The sequence below is a fragment of the Portunus trituberculatus genome, chromosome 14, assembly GCF_017591435.1.
Source record: "Portunus trituberculatus isolate SZX2019 chromosome 14, ASM1759143v1, whole genome shotgun sequence".
NCBI lineage: Eukaryota > Metazoa > Arthropoda > Malacostraca > Decapoda > Portunidae > Portunus > Portunus trituberculatus.
In genome coordinates this window covers 15,047,841-15,059,183 of record NC_059268.1, presented here as the reverse complement: position 1 = coordinate 15,059,183, position 11,343 = coordinate 15,047,841, and the positions used below count along the sequence as shown (strand labels likewise).

The following is an 11,343-nucleotide window of genomic DNA, read 5'->3' as shown; positions in this document are numbered from 1 at the left end:
TTCTGCTAGTGACCCCTGCGCCACGTGACTTTGTATTGCTTATCTCAGTCAGTTTTCCCTACAGGTGATTGCCACAGACGAGGACAGCGGCCCCAGTGGTGTCATCTCATACTCCCTCATCCACAGCCTCAGTAGTTTTGCAATTCAGGCTTCGGATCAGCGTGGCCACATCACTACCACAAGGGTGAGAGAGAGAGAGAGAGAGAGAGAGAGAGAGAGAGAGAGCAACAGACATGCCAACTGACAGATAAATAGATAGGTCACACACACACACACACACACACACACACACACACACACACACAGTGTCTCCTTTCACGTAAAAATCGAGGAGTAGATAGGTCACACACACACACACACACACACACACACACACACACGGGCAATTGTAAAGAGATTAGCCATATAGACACACACACGACAAGTTAACAGGCATACAGACAAATACACAGAGAGACAGAGTGACAGAAAGGGCCCACAGTAATAGGAGAATGGAATTGAGTGATGAAACAAGACAGGGTGAAGCGAAAACACTTTAATCCTGTAACGCTTCTAATTCGTTTTCACCAGAGACAGTGAAATCAATACGGGAAACAAAAGAATGACTTGCCCTGAATAGCAAAACACTTTCTCTTCTCTCTTTGTGTTTCTGGGCTAAGGTGTCAGTGTCAGACGAATGTATAGTGTTGATAAAAGAGTTGAGCCAAATATATAAATAGCCAAGCCAGGTATTACACTCACTTCCATTGTATTTGCCCTCTCTCACTGTCAGTCCTCTACATTTTTTTTTATGGAAGAGGGACAACCGGCCAATGACAACATAAATTGTGTTAAAAAAAGGCCCACTGAGGTGCCGGTCCCTTAACCCCCTTCAGTACCATGACGTGTTTCCATATTCATTCTGGTGACTATTTGGTGATACAGCTTCAGAAACTCATGTGAGGGATTAAAGTAGTGAAGACACTGGTCATTAATCTTCTGACCTTCATAGATCTTTCCTAATGTCAATAAAATGGTCTAATCATTCACAAATCTCAAGGTATAAAATGTGTCCCAGTACTGAAGGGATTAAGAATGAAAAAAAGGGGACTCCTTGGCTGGTATAGGAATCATCATATTTACTTTTCCGATCCCAAATTTTAAATGCAGAATGTATGTGTGAAAGAAGAGGGCAAGCTGTGACTGTTCCTTAAGCATCGTACTCATCTGGTCAGTAAACAAAACACAGAACCAGAAAAGGTTGCCTCGACTTGTAACTTCAACTGTACAACTGGACAGACTTATCCCCTTTACTCACTGGCACCACCTTAAGCCTTCCAGCGGCGACACTAGAGGGCAGTGACAAGACCCTTCCATTCCAGCTTTTATTAATAATACATCCCTCTGAATTACTCCAGCACTGGCTCTTGGGATCGTGTCAGCGTGCAGTGTTTCAGGAACTTTCTTTTCTCGTCCAGCTCTTGACCTCTTGTCGTCTAAATAAGGAAGTATTCTCGCAGGTCGTAGCGCGGGGACTTAAATGTGATAGTTTTGTTGGCAGTCCTTTTAGCGTTCGGAATATAGGATGCAGCCGGTTGTGTCGCACGTGTTAGTGGAGTGGAGAAAGAAAGAACAGGATGCAATAGGAGCGGTGTTCATCGTTCACGGAAGCACAGTGACGATATTAGCTGACGTAAAGCCCTTAGATTTTAAAATAAACGCGGTGTGCATCACTGTTCGGCCTATTGGAAATATAATAGGATGCAACTAACCTCGTTTTTATCACTGAGACGCAATGACAATACTAAATAACATTGTTCTTTTTAGTGGGACCTTGCAATAGTCGTCTGTCTTTTCAGTTTCCATGCTTTATTTCACACTTAACCACTTCAGTATCATGACGCGTTTCCATATTCATTCTGCTTACTATCTGGTGATTTTATACAGCTTCACCAACTCATGTGGGATATTAAAATGGTGAAAACTATGCCCATTAATCTTCTGACCTTCATAGACGTTTCGTAATGTCAATAAAATGGTCCAATCGTACTCAAATCTCAAGGTATACAGTATTCACGACTCGATCCTACTCACATCTATGGATTACTTTCTACGGTCCTTTTAACCCCTTCAGTACTGGAAAGCATTTTCATCATAAGCTTTTTAGTATGATTAGACGATTTTATTTACATTAGGAAGGCTCTATGGAGGTCAGAAGATTAATGGCCAGAATTTTCACTATTTTAATCCCCACATAAGTTTCTGAAGCTGTATAAAATCACTAAATAGCAATCAAAATAGATATTCAAACGCGTCATGTTACTGATGGATTTAAAGTTCAGGATATTGAGGCATTTATTCTCCTTTCCAATCTACATAAGATGAACACGACAGGATGACTGAAATATTTATCAGAGCCACATCAGCATGACTCGTCTCTCACGCTTTCCTTTTTACCATTTTCTTTTTAGCCAACGAAGTAAACTCATTGGTCAATAATAATCAGTTGTCTCTGTTTTTTACTACCTCAAGGTGAACGTTCAGTTGTTTCGTTCGTGGCCTTTGTGAATACTTTGTGGCTGCTCTTAGTTCACATCGCTTCCTCCTTCCTTGATTCTTTTTCCCGTCAGCTCGAGGGAAAAGAAAATACATGATGTTAGTGACGGATTTGATTCCATTTTAATCGCTCTTTGTTTGTTATTATTTCATTTCTTTGGCTGTGAATGAATTAGAAGTGCGTGTTGGTGCTGTGCCGTGACGCTTCATCAGGAAAGAGCTCATGATTTTATTTTATGTAGTAAGTGTTGCAAATTAATTAGAAACACATGTTCAAGTGTCAATTTGTACATACTCACACTATGACAGGATGTTGCTTACTTGTACATGATATTGATAACTATGATGAACTTCCCCTCCTCCTCCTCCTCCTCCTCTTCCTCCTCCTCCTCTTCTTCTTCTTCTTCTTCTTCTTCTTCTTCTTCTTCTTCTTCTTCTTCTTCTTCTTCTTCTTCTTCTTCTTCTTCTTCTTCTTCTTCTTCTTCTTCTTCTTCTTCTTCTTCTTCTTCTTCTTCTTCTTCTTCTTCTTCTTCTTCTTCTTCTTCTTCTTCTTCTTCTTCTTCTCCTCCTCCTCCTCCTCCTCCTCCTCCTCCTCCTCCTCCTCCTCCTCCTCCTCCTTTTCTTCTTCTTCTTCTTCGTCCCGTGCAGCGGCTGGACCGTGACAATGGGGACGAGGAGTTCATGCTGACGGTGGTGGCGAAGGATGGTGGCGTCCCTCCCCTACAGGCCTCGTGTACCTTCAGGGTGATTGTGGACGACCTCAACGACAACGCCCCCGTGTTTGACCAGCCGGTGAGAGAGAGAGAGAGAGAGAGAGAGAGAGAGAGAGAGAGACAGAGACAGTTAGAGAGAGATGCAGCATTATGGGCTCACTTTTGTGTCTTCAGTTAGAAGTTTGAGAAGTGAAAATAACTTGGTGTGGCATAACTTATTGGTGTTGTTACTTTTATTTTTACAACGTGAGCTTTTCACGGGAATTTATGGGCTAAAGGAGGTAATTTGAGTCAGTCGATCCTTTACCAATGTCCATGTTTCTGTTACTAATGGCATAACTAAAGGATCCACAAAGCTATAGAACGACTGACATTTTTTTTAACTCAACTTTAAAACGTGTAACATAACCCAACAAATCCTGCTTTCTCACTTCACCCACTGCCTTCACAAACATCCACGCCTTTATCTCTCATTGTCTCTCTCTCTCTCTCTTAGCGCTACGAACAGACGCTGGCAACTGATTACAACCTGGCCCTGCCCGTGCTGCGCGTGGCGGCCTCCGACAAGGACATCGGTAAGAACGCGCATCTCACCTACCATCTCGAAGGTCACCCCAACCACCTCGAGTTCTTTTACCTGGAGCCCATCACGGGGGTCCTCACCTTGAAGAGACACCTGCACGACGCCATGGTGAGAGAGAGAGAGAGAGAGAGAGAGAGAGAGAGAGAGAGAGAGAGAGAGAGAGAGAGAGAGAGAGAGAGAGAGAGAGAGAGAGAGAGAGAGAGAGAGAGAGAGAGAGAGAATGTCTTATGTGACGTTCTTTTGCTTTTTTTTTCTCTCAGCAAGAAACTAGCTTACGTCAAAATGGAACCCAAAGAGAGAGAGAGAGAGAGAGAGAGAGAGAGAGAGAGAGAGAGATTCACAGTATGGAAGCTCTAGAAAAATGCATAAGAAGATTAAGATGACACAGAAAAGTTTACACGCCAGGGAATCGTGAAATATTTGTATCCGCTCTACCACTGGATCCCAACAATTAATTAACGTTTCTCCAGGTAAAGACTTCCTGCGCTTGTTTGTAGTAAGAATATGAACTGCAGGACAAAATACACGTCAGTTTCAGTTGACAATATCTATTTATTAGCCAATGTTGCCGCGAATCAAAACAATAGTGAATGCATCCTCCAGTATAAAGTCTCTACTCCAGTCCAGTCTGTTAATGGTCGTTGGATTTGCCTTCGTACTGTCTGACTTTTATTATTGTACCTGGAAATGCGCGGTGAAAGCTCTCAGTGTCTTACCTCGACTAGCTTTAACAGACATTAGAGGAAGTTATTGTGGCTTTCAAGAATGTTTATATGATTTTAGTAATAGTTTGAGAGTAGTTTTACTTCATTAACCGCTTCAGTACTGGGACGCATTTTTACTAGAGTTTGGGGTGTGATTAGACGGTTTTGTTGACATTAGGAAGGGTCTATGGAAGTCAGAAGATTAATGCACAGAGTTCACTATTTTGATCCCCCCACATAAGTTTCTGAAGCTTTATAAAATCACCAAATAGTAAGCAGAATAAATATGAGAACATGTCATGGTACTGATGAAGTTGATGGGAAAATAGGAACAATATGAAAATTTGACTAAGTATATATTCATAGTTGTTGTGAGAGTTTGGTACATCTTATCCCTTTACTACGATACGAAGCAATTAAAAGCACCAATTGCACTCAAGAAAGACAGATGGCGTTTTTATATTCTATTGTACTTATTAAGGATTAAGAACAAAGCGCGTTGGAAAAGATTAATTTATTGTGTTGGCCGGAAAGAATTACCGTCATATTTTTGTTAAGTCAATAAATTAATCGTTGAACACTAACTACTAAGGACTAACCACTCCGCTAATCACGGCCTTCTGACACACTTATAAAACTTAGCACTCATCAGTCAACAGATTAATAGCTAAACACTAACCACTAACCACTCCGCTAACCACCGTCTTGTGACACATTTGTAAATAGATTAATCGATAAACTCTAACCAAAAACCACAAACAATAACCAACACCACTAATCACTCCGCTAACCACAGCCTCGTGACACATTGGTGAAGCACAACACTCATCTTACTCCTCGGCCCGATGTTCCCTGCAGCAAACACAAGTGACCGAGGCCCTCCACCTCACCAAAACCCAGTGAAGAGCGTATGACTTTTTTATTGGTTGTCATGGCTATAAGAATTCAAAAGGCTTCTCGATTTTGTGTTTCACTGGGGAGGTTCACAGAAAGAGAGAGAGAGAGTGTGTGTGTGTGTGTGTGTGTGTGTGTGTGTGTGTGTGTGTAACTACCTCTGTTCTCCACACGGTTTAAGAATCTGCAACATAAGAGCTCCCTTTAAGAAAACCATGGTAACTGGAGCGGGGTAGCAGTATGTAGAGAGAGAGAGAGAGAGAGAGAGAGAGAGAGAGAGAGAGAGAGAGAGAGGGTGTGTGTGTCAACTACCCCTGTTCTCCATACGGTTTAAGTCTGCAACATAAGAGCTCCCTTTAAGAAAACCATGATAGTTGCAGCGAGGTAGCAGTATGTAGACGTAGCGAGATCTTGTATAGAGAGAGTGTGTGTGAGTGTGTCAATTATCTCTGTTCTCCGTACGGTTTAAGTCTGCAACATAAGAGCTCTCTCTAAGAAAAACCATGACAGCAGCAGCGAGGTAGCAGTATGTAGAAGTGGCGAGGTCTTGCATTGAGGCCGTGTGTATGTGTGAAGTCCTATGACACAAAGCGAACGTTGGTAGAATGCAACAAATAACAGGTGAACAATTTGGGCATCAGACTGACAACTAGGGATAGAAATACAGGGATAGAATACATGAAGATCTGGTATTCTGATATTTTAATTCACGTAGGAAATGTGTCTATATATATATTCACATCTATTGTTTCTCATAGTTGATTAATCTTCTTTATGGTGGTGATGATGATAGTGGCTGTGATGATGGTAATCGTTGGGTTTTCCTTCTTATTTTTTTCTCGTCCAGTCCTCGTCGCCTCTATTCACCGTCATAATTAAGCTTTATTCCCGTAAAAGCTGAGAGCATTTTGAAACTGGAATGGTTACTTGCACTTGTGAGCATTTCCGTCATTTGGTATTAGTAGGAAGTAAGCCTCTCCTTTTTTTTTATTCCCTTTGTGTGTGTGTGTGTGTGTGTGTGTGTGTGTGTGTGTGTGTGTGTGTGTGTGTGTGTGTGTGTGGACGTCACTCATCGTATTTGTTCGACGACGCGTGGAGAGAATTAATTTGAATCAGAGTAAAGGAAAATAACACAGAAAAATCATAACTCTGTGGACACTGGAAAAAATAAACCTACTACTACTACTACTACTACTACTACTACTACTACTACTACTACTACTACTACTACTACAACAACAACAACAACAACAACAACTACTACTACTACTACTACTACTACTACTACTACAACCACCACCACCACCACCACCACCACCACCACCACCACCACCACCACCCATACATCATCCCCTCCTTTTCTCCTCGTCAGGCCAACACTAAGACTTTCGACGTGCGAGTGAGGGCAGTGGACGGTGGCACTCCTCCTTTGTGGTCCACGGCGCCCATCACTGTACGAATAGTGTCCTCCGGGGAACTACCGCCCTCAGTGGCCGCCCAACAGCCCCTGCAGCCAGCCATCCTTGAGAACACCACGGAGAACACGGACGTAGTGGTAGTGTGTGCCAAGTAAGTCTGGTGTCACCTGCTACGATTTGCTTTATTTTATTCACGTATTTGATTCATGAGTACCTATTCTGGATTTTATTTGTATATTCATCAAGATCTGTTTATTTATTGACATATATATCTATTAATTTGTTTTTTTTTATTTATTTTGTTTCCTACGATTTGTTTTCGTTTGTTTACGTGTTTGTTTGATCCATGAGTATCTTTTGTTCGTTTTATCCATCTATTCATCAGGATCTGTCTATTTGTTGGCTTGTATTTCTATTAATCCATATTATTTATCTATTTATTTATTTCCTACGATTTGGTTTATTTTATTCACTTTTTTGTTTGATTCGTGAGTATCTTTTGTTCAATTTTTATCCATCTATTCATCAGGATATGTCTATGTATTGGTTTGTATATCCATTCATTCGACTTTATCTATCCATTTATCTATCTGTTCATATGTCTATTTATCAGTGCATCTATTTAACGAGAAGTAGAGACAGGCAAAATACTTAACGCTATTGTCAGTTCCTTATTAATATTTTACGAACCCTTGACTTATTGAAGAGTGGGTAAGGTGCTCAGCTGTACATTTCTCACTTGCATACTGCTCAGTCAAACGTACCCTCTCTTCAGTTACTCCTGCCACTTCGGGGGTTCAGGTTAGGTCAGATAAAAATGTCACTGTTTTCTTTTCATTTCCAGTGTGTTCATTTTTTTTTTTGTGTGTTTTTTTCTTTGTTCCTAGCTTTACTTTTTCCTTTGCTTGTTTTCCTCTCATCTGTTTTTTGTTACCCAGCTTCTTGTTTTTTGTACTTTTTCTTTATTATTCTGTCCTGTCACGTGTTCTCTCCTTGCCCCTTCACTATACAGTATATTATCGTCTTTTGTGTCTTTTCTCTTCGTTTTCATTCTTTATTCTGGCTTTTATCATTCCCTTCCTTCTATTCCTCCCTTCTGTTCATTGTTCTTCTCGTTTTCTTCTCTGTCACGTGTCCTGTTTATCAGTTTCTGCTACATTATCGTCCTTTGCACTTTTCTTTTCTATTCTATTCTTTTTTCAGGTTTTATTCTTTCCTTTCTCTCTATTGCTCCCTTCTGTTCATTGTTCTTCTTTCCTCATCTGTCACGTGTCCTCCCTATCTTCCTTTTTACATTATCGTTCTTTTGCTCTTTTCTTTTAATTTCTATTCTTTTCCAGGCTTTATTCTTCCCTTTCCCTCTCTTCCTCCCTTCTGTTCATTGTTCTTCTCGTTTCCTCCTCTGTCCTGTTTATCAGTCTCTGTTACTTTATCATTCTTTGCTCTTATCCTTCCCATTCGTTTTTCTGGCTTTATTGTTTCCTTTCCTTCTATTCCTCCCTTCTGTTCATTATTCTTGTTTCCTCTTCTGTCACGTGTTCTGTCTACCTACTTTTCCACATTATCGTTCTTTTGCTCCATCAGGTCCAATCTTCCCAATGCCCCGACTGTTTACTTCACTCTTCTCAACGGGGACACTCCTGAGACTAATTCTGACGGGACCTTCGCTCTCAGGTGAGGTTACAGTTTAGTACAAGCCAAGTTCCTCCGTCCATCCGCCGCCTACCTGCTTGTTGCGTGTCCGATCGTATTCATGTGCTGCCTCTCTGCCTTCCTCTGTGTGTCTGTCTTGTGTCAGTCTTCCTGCCTTTTCGTGTGTGTGTTTTTTTGTTGTTGTGGAAATTAGTGTCGTGTTTATTTTGTGTGTGTGTGTGTGTGTGTGTGTGTGTGTGTGTGTGTGTGTGTGTGTGTGTGTGTGTGTGTGTGTGTGTGTGTGTGTGTGTGTGTGTGTGTGTGTCTCTCTCTCTCTCTCTCTCTCTCTCTCTCTCTCTCTCTCTCTCTCTCTCTCTCTCTCTCTCTCTCTCTCTCTCTCTCTCTCTCTCTCTCTCTCTCTCTCTCTCTCTCTCTCTCTCTCTCTCTCTCTCTCTCTCTCTCTCTCTCTCTCTCTCTCTCTCTCTCTCTCTCTCTCTCTCTCTCTCTCTCTCTCTCTCTCTCTCTCTCTCTCTCTCTCTCTCTCTCTCTCTCTCTCTCTCTCTCTCTCTCTCTCTCTCTCTCTCTCTCTCTCTCTCTCTCTCTCTCTCTCTCTCTCTCTCTCTCTCTCTCTCTCTCTCTCTCTCTCTCTCTCTCTCTCTCTCTCTCTCTCTCTCTCTCTCTCTCTCTCTGCATTAATGTTACCTTCCTCCACTTCATTTTGTCCCTCCTCTCATTTCCATATTTCTCCATTTTGCCCCTCCTCCTCCTCCTCCTCCTCCTCCTCCTCCTCCTCCTCCTCCTCCTCCTCCTCCTCCTCCTCTTCCTCTTCCTCTTCATCCACCTCTTCCTGACCTTCATTACCATCCTCCCCCGCCTATTATCGCACCCCTTTCATTTCCGAGGCGCCCTTCTCACCTTTGCCTTCACCTCCCCTTCTGTGCCTCCGTCAGGGAAGTGCTGGACCACGAGGAGAGTCTGTGCGGAGACAACTCTGGCGTGAGTGTCTACGTGGCCACCAGAACCCTTGACTTCGAGACCCTGCAGGCTTACAAACTCACGGTGCTAATGGTGGTGAGTGTCGTGGTGATGGTGTGGTAGTTGAAGTTGTTGTAGTTGTTGTTCTTGTCTTCGTTTCATCTTGCAAACTCACGGTATTAACCCTTTGAGTACTATGACGCGTTTCTGTATTCATTGCGCTTACTATTTAGTGATTTTATACAGCTTCAGAAACTTATGTAGGGGATTAAAATAGTGAGAACTGTGGCCAGTCTAATCTTCTAAACTCCATAGATCCTTCCTAATGTCAATAAAATGGTCTTATCGTACACAAATAAGGTAAAAATGTGTACCAATATTTGAGGAAGTTAATGGTGGTGAGTATCCGAGTAATGTCGTAGTCCTAGTTGTTGTAGTTGTCTTAGTTGTTGTCCATGCCTTCTTTTCATCATACAAGTGAGGTAAACGATTATGTTAGTGTCCGTTGATGTTTAAAGCCCGAAGAGGAGACTGAATGAAGTTATGGACAATGTAAACAGTAAATAAATCTCAAGTTTCCAGATGCTCCCATGTCATAGTTGTTGTAGTTGTCGTCCTTGAGGTAAATAAGTGAAGGAAAGTTGGCAAGGGTGTATGTTAGTGTCCGTTGATGTTTAATAGCCCCAAGAGAAGACTGAATGAACTTATGAACAATGTAAACACTAAGTAAGTCTCAAGTTTCCAGAAGCTGCCTTGTATAGTTTACCTGGGTGTATTTTTCTCCCTTTGCTTTCTTACGATGTTCTTAAAAGTAAGTTACAAGCAGCGACGCGCATTTTTGTCCCTAACGACGCCTGTTTTGTTTAGCCTCACTGCACTAACTACAATATTCACAACATTAGCTTACAGTGCAGCAGGAGGAAGGTCTAATGCGAAGCGGATCTTGGTTAGGAAGGGGGAGAGTGTGAATCGTTGTTTAGTGAGGTAAAGTGAGAACCATCTGTATTCATTTTTATTTTCTTTTTTTTTTTATCTTTGTTATTCTTATTGTTGTTGTTGTTGGTGGTGGTGGTGGTGGTGGTGGTGGTTGTGGTAGTTGTGGTGATGGTTGTGGTGGTGCTCTTATTCTTTCCCTTCTCGTTGTTGTTGTTGTTGTTGTTGTTGTTGTTGTTGTTGTTGTTGTTGTTGTTGTTCTTCTTCTTCTTCTTCTTCTTCTTCCTTCTTTCTTTCTTTTTTCTTTTATTTCTTCTTCTCCATCTTCTCCTTTAGCCCTTTCGCATCACTACAAAGTAATGAACAGCGCAAGAAGAAATCCTTTTTTTCTATATAAGCTGAAATAATATCGTGGCTTCAATTCTTTCTTCTCGAGTTAGATTCCTTCACGGTATTGAGGAAAGAGGCACGTTTAGGAATCTCTCTCTCTCTCTCTCTCTCTCTCTCTCTCTCTCTCTCTCTCTCTCTCTCTCTCTCTCTCTCTCTCTCTCTCTCTCTCTCTCTCTCTCTCTCTCTCTCTCTCTCTCTCTCTCTCTCTCTCTCTCTCTCTCTCTCTCTCTCTCTCTCTCTCTCTCTCTCTCTCTTATCCTCTCTCTTGGTTAGTCTTTTCTCTCTCTCTCTCTCTCTCTTTGTTTTCTCTTTCCATTTTTTCTCTTTTTTTTTTCTTTCTACGTGCTCTTTGCTGTTTAGTTGTCTCCTTTTTCTCACTTTCTTCCTTGGGTCTTATCTCCTCTGGCAGCACTTCCTTGCCTCGCCTGCTAACCCTTGCCTCCTCTCTTGCTCTCTCTTCTCTCTCTCTCCTTTTTTCTCATTTCCTCTGCCTCTCCCCCCCTCCCTCTCCTCCGATCTGCGTTTCTTTTATGCTTCCTCTCCTCCTCTCTTTTATTCTCCTCTCA

The 11,343-nt window shown here is 41.9% G+C and overlaps 1 protein-coding gene across 4 annotated transcripts in view; it reads left to right on the top strand.

Moving 5' to 3' along the window:
- LOC123503712 (neural-cadherin-like) overlaps positions 1-11,343 on the top strand; it is a 181,674-nt gene that overhangs the window by 142,778 nt on the left and 27,553 nt on the right. For all 4 annotated transcript variants that reach the window (XM_045253693.1, XM_045253694.1, XM_045253692.1 and 1 more), the window contains 6 exons: positions 65-184; positions 3,184-3,327; positions 3,745-3,939; positions 6,802-6,998; positions 8,432-8,521; positions 9,430-9,550. In XM_045253693.1, the coding sequence (XP_045109628.1) occupies positions 65-184; positions 3,184-3,327; positions 3,745-3,939; positions 6,802-6,998; positions 8,432-8,521; positions 9,430-9,550 (867 nt within the window). The remainder of the gene's footprint in view (positions 1-64; positions 185-3,183; positions 3,328-3,744; positions 3,940-6,801; positions 6,999-8,431; positions 8,522-9,429; positions 9,551-11,343) is intronic.